This window comes from Nuphar pumila, chromosome 9, assembly GCF_984573655.1.
Source record: "Nuphar pumila chromosome 9, dmNupPumi1.hap1.1, whole genome shotgun sequence".
NCBI classification, from domain to species: domain Eukaryota; kingdom Viridiplantae; phylum Streptophyta; class Magnoliopsida; order Nymphaeales; family Nymphaeaceae; genus Nuphar; species Nuphar pumila.
In genome coordinates, this window is record NC_143257.1 from 95,543,698 (window position 1) to 95,555,658 (window position 11,961).

The 11,961-nt window shown below is 49.1% G+C and overlaps 1 protein-coding gene across 1 annotated transcript; it reads right to left on the reverse strand.

Moving 5' to 3' along the window:
- Positions 1 to 4,955: 4,955 nt before the first annotated feature.
- On the reverse strand, positions 4,956 to 9,218 carry LOC149828728 (uncharacterized). Its single transcript, XM_090017696.1, has 2 exons — positions 6,602 to 9,218; positions 4,956 to 6,169 (listed from the first exon to the last, which is right to left on the reverse strand). The coding sequence occupies exons 1-2, from the start codon at positions 9,207 to 9,209 to the stop codon at positions 5,724 to 5,726; spliced, it is 3,054 nt and encodes a 1,017-aa protein (XP_089873822.1). The 5' UTR covers positions 9,210 to 9,218; the 3' UTR covers positions 4,956 to 5,723.
- Between the last annotated feature and the right edge of the window lie 2,743 nt (positions 9,219 to 11,961).

Here is an 11,961-nt window from a genome sequence, read left to right on the forward strand (position 1 = left end):
CACCAAAATCTTGGCAAACATTCGATAGAGAGCACTCATAACTGAGATAGGGCGGGATCGTGAAATATCAGTGGCCTCATCCTCTTTCGGAATAAGCGAAATAATAGCAACATGAAAATGATAAGGCAGTCTGGAGTTACGATAGAAATCATCAAACATGCTCACCATGTCTCATTTAACACAGTCCCAAAAGATTCTAAAAAAGTCGACATGAAACCCGTCAATGTCAGGCGCTTTCCAACCCGACAGATCCTTAATGGCCCTAAAAATCTCATCATTAGAGAACTTCCTTTGTATAGATCTGGCTTGCTCAGGCTGAATTGATCCAACTAGGACATTACCAAAGACACCCCTCGCAGTTAACGAAGCAGAATATAAATCCTTAAAATATAGCGAGACTGCTGGATTAACGTGCTGATTGAGACAAAAAACACCCCCAATGGAGATAGAAGGAACAACCTTCCTCCTATGATGATGAAAAGCATATGAGTGAAAAAATTTAGTGTTGCCATCACCAGCTGTAAGCTATTTTACCTTAGACCTTTGCTTCCAACGAATTTCCTCTTTGACCCTCCAGCTTTTCAAGAGCATAGTTAATTCTAAGGACCTGGCCTGGAGGCTGATAAGTTGCAAATCAGAAAAAGAGTCAGGAGAAGACATAGATTGATACAACGTAGAAATCTCCTGATCCCATGCGGCCATTTGCTAAAATTTCTCCACATTACGACTATGAAGCCAAACTTTGATATCCTTAGCTAGACGAGAAAGCTTATTTTGAACCTGGAGCGCCGCCCAATGCTCATCAACATGTTTGTTCCAAGAATTAGCAATAACCGAGAGAAAATCTGGCTCCTAAAGCCACTATTCTTCAAGCGCAAAGCTCCTGGTGGATTGAAAGCCATCCCCCCAATGAGTGATGATCTGCCCATGATCCGAGATAGAGGGAGCAAACAACACACACTTAATGTCGGTAATGGGGTCCAATAAATAGGCGTGACAAAGACCCTATCAAGGACCCTATAGCACGGACGAGACCGCCTATTCGACTAAGAGAAGCGCTCTTCGGTTAAAGAAATAGAGTAGAGAAAATGTCGATGAACAAAGTCTTGGAAACCTCGCATAGAGGGATTAGGAATAACGAGGTTATTAGAGTCATGGATAGATAGCAAACAATTGAAATCTTCCACAAGAAGGTGACAATCTGCGCTGAAAATGACAACCCTATCAAAATCATCTAAAAATGCGGGCCTCATGGCAACGAGATTAGGGCCATAAACAACAAAAACCACTACCCTTCTATCAACTGCCTGCAAATTGAAAACAACAGATAGAGAGAAAAGACCACCAGCCAGCTGAGATAAATTTAAAGATTGTGTTCCCAAGATAAGGATACCTCCTGCATGATTGACCGCATGCTTAAAGAAATAGTCAGCTCTCTGCCAGATGCTAGAGGCGACCACAAGTGGGATGACCTACATTTTAGTTTCACACAAAGCAAGTAGGTCGGGCTTTTCCTCCCTAACCCAATTAGCCAGAATCAGGCGTTTCGTGGGACAATTTAAGCCCCTAACATTCCAACAAACAGTTTTCATGGAACAAAATTTGGAAAAACCCGAGGTTGGTGGCACCGAGATGACCTTGGGGACCTAGCATCGCTAGCCAAAACAATTGACGAAGGCCTCCTCCTTCTTCGCTGACCATGCATGATTTGCCGAACACCCCCAACACTGACAGATGACCTCAAGTGACCATCGAAAATGACCAATTGCTCGCAGTCTGCTCCACCGGAGTGGCAGAGAGAGTCCCCAATAATAGCAGAGATAGCTGAAATCGTAGAATCGATATCAACAACTATAGCTTGCAGCTGCGAAGAGGAGAGGGAGATATCCAGCAACTTAGCTGCATTGACAACCGTGACACCCAGGGGTTGTGGACTAAGACACTGTTGAAGCAAAGGTATAAACAGGTGGCTACCCTGACCCCGCGCTGGACTACCGGATGAGACCCCATTTGGCGGAAGACCAAAAGATTTGCCAGGTGAAAAACCTCAGAGACATAATGCGATACATGAAGAGGACGCGAAACCGAGGAGCCAAGCACCATGTATTTGATTGCCAGGTTGGTTCTAGCATTAAACACAATAAGATTGATAACCAAATCGTCAGTGTCTGGAGGGGAAAATAATAAGAGACGATTGCAGATTCATCCTTTGTCCACTACGTGCAAGCGTGCCCAACCGCGCCTCCAAGTTGTAATGGGAAGTGGTATAAACAAAAGCAGACACCAAGCCTCGAGCTTGAGAAATAATTAGCGATTGAACTCCAGTAGAGAAAACATTGCTATCATAGTAAATTTTTTGTGGGTCCACCCTTGACAGAACTTCGATGGCGAGGATGGCAAAATTTTCCTCTGCTTCCCACGAGCATACCTACCCAACCGCGCCGTCAGTTCGCCACAAAAATTAGCTAAAAAAAAATCAGACATCGACCTCCATACATTATAAATAGTGAGCGGCAAATCTCCATGAGAGTAAACATTGATGGCAGAGCCAGATTTTTTAGGGCCCACCCCTAGCAGAACTTGCAATGGTTGGGAGATGCCATCATACGCTGGAGATACGGCTAACATAGCCGGAGCAAATGACGAAAAAGAAAGCCCAAAGTGTTGCGGTCGGACTGGGACCAAAATAGACCCAATCTTAGACAGCATGAAATGAATTCGCCGGGTTATGAAGATTGCCAATCTGCACCCATGGTGAGAAGGATAATTTTCGGGGAGGCCGTTCATGATTCTGACTTGCAAGATAACGCTTCAACCCTGAAAAATCTTTAGTGACTAGATTCTGTCCCGACGAATGAGAATGTGAGGGGTTAGATCGCCTTTGCTTCCAGACTGGGTGACGATGAGAGAAAAAAGATGAGCCGCACTTATGACAATCACACCATTTGTGGAAGTTCAGAAAAAAACAAGCAACACACCACCAATCTCCCGGTCTGGCATGACTCAACTGAGATCTAGAGCGAACAACATGGAAGGAGCTTTGCCAAGTAGATGAGACCTGCTGCCATCCTCGATCAGCAACCCATACTGGAAGTTCACGAATGAAGAAAGGTGAAACAAACATAGCCTTAACAGAGCACGCTTCGAGAGGCTCCCGCCTAATAGCTCGTAGAAAAAACCTAATGTCCGAAATACGAAGAGAGCCCACATCTAGGCATGATCGGAGGGACTCCGAAAGCTTAGAGAAGAACCAATAATTGAGTCTGAAATGCAAGACAACATCCAATCCCCATCGACGAAGCACAAAGGCTGCACCCCAATCATTCAAGGCTTCCTTAATGAAATATAGGGCTCGCAAGTTGACCCTCAACAAGAGATCATGAGCAAGCCCCCAAAAACGGCTTGATGAGGGGTGTATAACCAAACGACGAAAAGGCACCGATGAAGGGGCCTACAAAACTCTGAAAAAGGGAATATACGAGATAGAAGCACACCTGCGAGGGTTGGAGACTCCGGCGGTGATCGACACAACCGACGAAACTCAACACAAGCTAGGGCATCCGACGTTCGAGCCTGCTGCTGGAAATGCAGACTTCGACGCCTTTTACAGACTTCGACCGAGACTGCCGCCGGAAGCCAGTAGCTGAAGCCTAGCTGTTGCAGACTTGCAGTCGGGTTGCCTACGACTTCCACTGTAGTGAACCGCAGAGGTGAGGAACAATTTTAAGGTGGGTTGAGATGCTAGCGGAGATGTTCCTGGATATCTCGATGAACTGAAGGCCCCCTTCATTGTCATAAACCGCATACACGTCCGAATGGGATGGGATTGCCTCTTGCTGCTGCGGTCTATTGCTATGGCCTCCAACTCACCCAGCTTTCGAACTACCCTTACTATCACTGGAAAGGCCCTTCTGGGTCGTGCGAGCCCCGACCACAGGCCAATCGACGGGCGCACATAGTAGAGGGAAACAAAGAGCGTCCGACAGAGACTGCACTGATAGAGAATGAAAAGAAGAAGTGATTTGGGGTTTTGAGGATTTGGGGTTAGAGAGAGAGAGAGATGCCGGACGGCAAGAGGGACCATCCCTAACGAGAAGAAAATCCTCCTTCAGGCTTCGAGCTTGTCATCGAAGCCAGAAAACGATAGCAGAGTGCAGTGGCTGGTGGGGGGGGGGGGGGGGGAGAGAGAGAGAGCCTGCGTTGGGTGCTGGTATCGTCAAACCGAGAGAGAGAGAGAGCAGAGAGAGAGAGAGAGAGCAAAGCCATGCCCCCACTGAACCTATGGCGCCACCACCTCCACTCCCTCCCCACCAAACGCCTCTTCCTTGCACCCCCTCCGTCGACCAAATCGACCTTCTCCGAGAGCCCAACCTCGATGCCTTCACCGTGATCCCTCCCATCTCTGGCTGGCCCTCTCTGCTCTCCCCTCGCCCCCTCATCCGCATGATCAGCTGCCAGCAGAACCTCGACCTTGCCCTCCAAATCTTCGACCATGCCGGCAAGTACCACAAAGGCTTCTCCCACACCCCCGAAGCCTACTCCGCCATGATCGAATGCCACAAACAGTTCCCTTCGTTTCTGTTCTTTTTTAACAGGGGGAGGTGGAGAAAAAATAACGCAAATTAATGAACGCTGCCGACGAAACGCCGTCCTCTGGGTTCAATGTTTTTTTAAAAAACCATTCTAAACGTCTTTTTTGTCCCGTATGAAACGAGCCATCAAACATGCTCTAAAATTCGGAAAGGAACAGCTTAACCATGCAAACCAAACGTAAAACACGAAAACATTTGTCTATTTGGCACTGCAAGTACTGTCTTAGAAAAAGAGATTTGTCTATTATTGCTGTTACGAGCATACATACATTCAGCCTAGTCCTTGAACTTTGCTCAGGATCAAAACCTCTCATTCTAGAGTGAGCCTTTACATTACCTCATCCCTATAAGAATTCTCTATCCTTTTTCTCTCCTGCTGATATGCAAGCTTACAAGATTCGCCTGTTACATTTGAACCTGAGACCCCTCATCTCTGATATAGTGCTTCCAGCTATGCGTTCAACCGTTATTTTGTAGTACTCCACATTGTTTTTGTGTTTTGTGTGGCCCGAGCAGGCATGGACAATGGACCGTGCAGCTCGACCTGAAGCTCATCATACCCATTAAAGGAGCCGAACTCGGACAAGACCCTGAGGCTCGAACCAGCAGACAAGCCAAGCTTGGTCAGCCTACTGAGTTCGAGTAAGGCTTGGTTGGTTTTCCATATTAAATATATTTTATATAATATAAAAATATATTACAGATATTATAATTAATTATTATAATGATTACAAAACATCGGGCTCTCCCTTTGGTTAGGGTTTCTCTGTCTCATTCCCTGTTCGAGAGACGTCCCTTCTCCTTCCTCGCCCCTCGAAGGATGGCGATTCGCCCGATGGCTTCGTTGTGCATCATGCATCCCTACATGCAGGCTTCCGCCACTCCACCACCACCGGCTCCTTCAGGCTCGGCATGGGTGGCTCCCCGCTGCTTCAAGCTCCGCCACTCCACCGCCCTGCTCAACCGCTAGTTCGTTGTGCATGCCCGGTAGCTTATGAACCGGGCCGAGCCAAGCTCGTAATTAACTCAGCATGGCATGAATTTTTGAGCATAAACCTTTCATGAATCTGTTACTGCATGTGTCTCGATGTACACTTACATGGTGGGCATAGCCCGTGCCATTTTCCGGTATCAAACCAGACTGTCGACATCCATATCAAGAACCTTGCCTCTGTTATCTGATCGGAGAGCCTTGTGGTATAGCAATGGAGAAGCGACTCGACTAGTAGTTGGCTTATCCGCATCGGCCAACTTCGCGTCATCTAAACGAGGGCCATGGCGGAGCAAGATATCTACAACCTCCTCCATGGAAGGCCGGTTAGAAGGGAGGGTGCTTGTGCAGATGAGGCCCAGCTTAAAGACTGCAAACATTTCATCGGACACGCAAAAATCATAGACCCGAGCATCCATGGCTTCGGCAAGCGGCTTATCCTCCTGGAAAAACCTCCAAGCCCAGTCCACTAAGTTCATATCTCCCCCACCATTGTGAGCTTCCCTCCCAGTAACAAGCTCTAGGAGGACCACACCAAAGCTGTAGACATCACTCTTCTCATTCACCTTGACAGTGTATGCATATTCTGATGCCAACAGAGCGAGAAAATTCACAGTTGTTACTTGGAGTTTCAATTAGCAAGACAATCAAACTATTATTCTACGCAACCATTTGTGCCCCCCAGCCGATCACTGAAGCAGCTATATGCATTACATTACATACATACATGAAGAGTCGGATCTGAAACAGCCAAAAAATTCTAAAAACCTTTTATCCTGGATCCGACCCATTTGCATCCCTAGCTGAAGGCAGATAAAGGATCAGTTAAAAGGTGATCGCTGGATCCCCTCTATTGCCCTAACTGGGAGGTCGACCCGATCCACATGAACCCAAGATTAAGAAGATTTGGTGAGAAATCTTTTATCAGATCCGGGATCCGGTTTTGCTTAGATTCCACTCGAATACGACCCGAAAGGTAGAGGAGTGAATGAAACGAAAGAGGAGGAAACTGGCTCACCTGGGGGGATGTATCCGAACGAGCCGGCGATGGCCGAGACGATTTCCGGTTCTCCTGCCCGGGATATGATCCTGGCCAACCCGAAATCCGCGATCTTGGCCTTGAACTCGTCGTCCAGGAGTATGTTGCTGCTCTTGACGTCCCTGTGGATCACCGGCTGCGACTGCGAGCAGCCGTGGTGCATGTAGCAGAGGCCATGCGCCGAGCCGACCGCGATCCGGTACCGAGTCTTCCAGTCGAGAACCGAGTCGACGCCGTGGTGGAGCGACCAGTCGAGGCTCCCGTTCTCCATGAACTCGTAGACGAGGAGGCGCGAGTCGTCGCCGGAGATGCTGCAGAGGAGCTTCACCACGTTGGCGTGGCGGATGCGGCCGAGGATCTCCACCTCCGCCTCGAACTGCCGCTCGCTCCTCCGTCCGACCTTCTGGCTTCCCCAGATCCGCTTCACGGCCACCGCGCCGTCTCCGATCGGGACCCTGTAGACCTTTCCGGTGCCGCCCCGCCCGACCAGGCAGTTCTCCGTCATCCCCCGCCGGATGTCCTCCTCCGTGAAGCCCAGCCTCTGGAAGGAGGTGAGCTTCCACGTCGCGTAGTCGCCGAAATCCCGCCTCCGCCGGATGTACGCCCGGAGGAGAGCCGCCACGAATCCGATGGCGAAGAGGGCAAGGATACCAACGACGACAAGGATCGAGATGAGAACCGCCGGGGGAACCTCCGGTGCTCTTGAGCGGCCGGAGGAGCACCGCCGGAGTGTTCGGGTTAGGGAAGGGTCGGACGCGCAGAGGTAGGGGTTCTGGAGGAAGCTCTGGTCGAACGCCGCGTTGTCGAAGGAGCTGGGGATCTTTCCGGTGAGGGCGTTCCCAGAGAAGTTGAGGAAGGTCGGCTTCAGTCTGCCGAGCTCCGGCGGTATCTCGCCGGAGAGTCTGTTCTCCGAGAGGTCCAGACTGTTTAGGGACGGTAGGGAGCCGAGAGACGTGGGGATGCCGCCGGTGAGTTGGTTGTGGCTCACATTCAGGATCGATAACCCCTGCAACGAGCCGATCTCCGACGGTATCTGGCCGGAGAACCGGTTGCAGTCCAGAAACAAATTCGAGAGGTTCTTCAATTCGGTGATGCTCGCCGGGATCTCTCCGGTGAACCCGTTTCCGCTCGCTTTGAGCACTTGCAAGCTCGCGCCGGACGAGATCTTCGCCGGAAGCTGGCCGGAGAAATTGTTGTTTTGTATCTCAAGCCTGGAGAGGTTCAGCGGCAAGCTGCTCGGGAGCTCACCGGAGAACGAGTTGTCTCCGATCGTCAACCAGGTCAGGCTCCCGGATGACCACAAACCCGCCGGAATCTCTCCAGAAAACTTGTTGTCGTGCACAGGCAGGTATGTTAAGGTCGGGCACCGGCCTAGTCCCTCCGGCAATCTTCCCGATAAGTTGTTCGAGTAGGCGCTGATTGCCTGGAGTACGCCACCATGGCAGAGATTTTCCGGCAACTCTCCCGAGAACTCGTTCACTGCGATTTCTAATGACACGAGAGGGGAGTACTGGCCGAGATCCGGTGGGAGGCTCCCGTTGAACTTGTTCATGAAGAGCTTCACAACGGACAGCGACGGAATCCGGCCTATCTTCGATGGGATCTCGCCGGAGAGCTCGTTCCTGAAAAGGGCGAGGTGCTTCAGACCCTGGAGGCTACCGATGTCCGGCGGCACCGTCCCGGTCAACCGGTTCGTGCTCAGGTCTATCTCCGACAATCTGGCGGACTTGATCGGCCGTGGTATCTCACCCGTCAGATTGTTCTGATAGAGGATCACGAACATCAGATTCGGCAGCCGGAAGATCCCACCGGGGATGGGCCCGGTCAGCGCGTTCTGTGACAGGTCCAGCCTCACGAGCCCAGTCAACTGCCCGAACGAGTCCGGGATGGGTCCGGTCAGGTTCGTTGCCCGCAGGAAGAGGAGCCTCAGCCTCTTCAACCGCCCGATTTCCGGCCGGATGCTTGCCTGAGGGAACGGATTGTTCGCCAGGACTAGCTCAGCGAGGTTCTCAATGTCGCCAATCTCCGGCGGGACCGAGCCGTTGAGGAGGTTGTACTCGAGGTGGAGGCTCTCGAGCGCGGCGAGGCGGCCGACGGCCGCAGGGACGTCGCCGGAGAAGTTGTTACCGGAGAGGTTGAGCTCGTGGAGGGCGGTGAGGCGGGCGATGCCGTCGGGGATCGGTCCAACGAGGCAGTTCTGCGAGAGGTTCAGGGACTGGAGGCGGTCGCAGCGGAAGAGGACGGAGGGGAAACCGCCGGAGATGGAATTGTAGCTGAGATCGAGGAAGGTGAGGTTGGCGAGGTCTCCGACGAAAGGGGGGAGCTCTCCGATGAGACCCTGGTTGGGGAGGGAGAGGGAGGTGACGTCGCCGGTGGTTGGGGAGCCGCAGGCGACACCCGGCCAGTTGCAGTGAGGGCCGTTGGATGCGTTCCATGAGAGCAGAGATGGAGGGTTGCCGAACGACCGCTTGATGCTAAGGAGCGTCTGGGCGTCGTCGGAGGAAGATAAGAAAGGGAGGAAGAGGAAGACGAAGAAGCAGAGGAAGAGGAAGAGGAGGCGGCGGGAAGCGGTCACGGTGTTGCCCATGTGAAATGGTGAGTTGCTGTGGGATAGCATCCGCCAAGGATATTTAACCGTGGCGGGGATGCACAAAATGGTGCTGGTGATTCGGATAATTACGAGTTTGGTGTTTTGAAGTTCGGGTTTCGGGTTATTGGAGTTGGACCCCATGCGTGAGGTACGTAAATGCTCCATCGGAACTTGGTCCTACTATACGATTGAGATAAAAATCGGATTTGGATAAAAGTATGAGGATGGCGTTTTAGTAGTTTAGTGAAAAGTCAGGGGCATATAGTATGATGAAGAAAAGTCCCTTCTCCTCGGTGTAGTAGTGCTCAATGCCCAAACCTCGTGTGCCTCCCACATCATAGGTGCTGCTGCCGTGGAAAGATTCGCCAAACGTTTTCTTTTTCCAAAACTACCCTTCTCTAGACCCAGATGACACTAAATCCAATCAACAGTCAAAACCACACGCTAAAGCTAGCCAAGTCAAACTGGTGTCCAAACTTTTGTCCTTAGGAAGGTCACTCTTCGACCATGTTTGACTACAAGCACCGTGGTAGACCAAGTCTACATCTTTCCCGAACCAACCATCCCAAACTCTGTCTGCTCGCATATTGGACCTACTAAATAACCAACTTGGATACGGATCCGTTTCATTTTGATGAAGTAGGGGTAAGCTTGGGAATCTCGTAAAAGATAGGGGTGGAGACTGGAGATAACACATTTATGGGGGGGTGTTGTGATCCGTAGGCCCCACCATTAACTAGGGGGTAGCTCGTGCCAACCTTTTAGATAATAAGACCGTAAGTCTCTTTTATTCATTAAGAAGTACACCCAGCTTTGACCTGCAAAGGATGCATACCCGTGAGTTTCGGATCTAACTTTGGTGTGGCCAGCCGGCTCTAATATACATTTTGGTCTGACCGCAAACTTAATAGTGCGAGTGGCCAAACAGTCTAATGATTAGGTTCCTTGATAAAAAAAAAAAAAAGTCTAACGTGCTATACGTTAGACCTAGTTGTTGCGCATAGAGTAAGTAGTAGCCCTGAATTGAATTGATTGTCCATTTCCAAAAACAAAACTAGTGGCAATTATAAAGCCCATTGTGTGGTGTCTTTGCACAATATGCCCTTACCTGTTGCTGGATGTTGTGTATGGATTCATGATATGCCCTAGTAACTATTGTGGAAGGTGGTTCCATGCTAGCTACTAGGGTTACATACGGGTCGGATCAGGGCTTAAACCTAAACTAGAACCAACTTTCAATGAGTGGATTCAATTTAAGATTCGACCCAGAATACATGGTAGAATTCTATCCCGCTTGATACTTGATTTGCAGAAAACGGATTTAATGTATTGATTTTCTTGTGAAATAGATAAAACGGGTAAGGTTCAGATCAGAGTGATCTCGGAACCTATTTATTTATCTCATTCCGGCTCAGATCAGACTAAACCTGATGTTATTTGATCTGTATCTCGCCGGTTTATTAAAAAACGATACATTAGGTTATAGACTATACCCGTTTGAAATGCCTTCACTTGGCTCGGATATCCATTCTGGATCCAACCTACTTGCGCCACTACTGGCTATCAAAAAAATTGAACACAAGAAACAAACACCACACCAAAGATCAGTGATGCTAGTCCAGCTTATAAAAATCTCACAATGGGTTTGGATTGGATTCAGGCTAGGCCAATTACTTAATCACAGTTTATTGAATATGGGATAACAGAATGCAGTTTGGGGTTTGAGCTTAGATTAACATATTGGATTTCTTTCCATAAATCGGACAATTCTTATAGGGGTGCTTGCGCTGCCAAATCGGACCATTCATGTGATTTCATCTGGAGGGAAGGTATGGTTCAATAGCTATGAATCAGCTGCATTAGACCCAATGTTATTATAGAGCTTTTAAAGATGTAGGGCTCGTTTGGTTGCTAGGAAAATCAGGTTTTGATTTGGTTTTTGGTGGAAACCAGGTTTAGAGGGCCAAACTAAGGTACCATTGGGATGCCACCAAAAACCAGCTTTATAATTTGGTTTTCGGTGGAAATCAGTTTTTTCAGTCAAAACTTAGTTTTGTCTCAGTTTGGGTGACACAAAACTAGGTTTGTGTGAAAACCTAGCCCACCATAATTTTTCCATTTAACCCAAGACCCAAGTTTGTAAAACTCAGTTTAACCCAGTACCACTCCCTTTTTTCATGGATGTTCCGCCCTCACCTTCTTCTTCATTCTAGTGTCCCTGGCAATGCGCTTGTGGCATGGTGCCGTTCCGATCATCTTTCAGTTGAAGATGGCCAGATTCCAACCTTTTTTTTAAATATCTTGGGGCCGGGGTAGTCATTTTCCAACCACCATATGGCTGCAATTAAAATGATCTGAATGGTTCTGCCAAGTGTATTTTCATAAACCAGAAAATGGTCGGTCGGGTGATATATGTCAAAGTAGTGGATCTTGGCCTACGTCTAGCTGATCCAGGTCCACCACTAGCTGCTCTAGGTCGAACAATTACTTCAAAGTCCCATGTGAAGAATCCCTGCGAGACGAGGACTCCAAGTAAATCAAGGACTCTCATGGAGACTCCTGATAAGAAGATGTCTCTCCCAAGTGGGACGCCAAGCAGGACTCCTCTCTATCATGGAAGCCAACACAGAAAGGACTCCAACAAGAATAGTACCTGTAGAGTCCTTCCTGAACTTGATTATACTCATGAGAGGTCTAATTATGTAAGGAACCTCTCTCTTATTTCTATAAATAAAGAGCACCTCCCTCT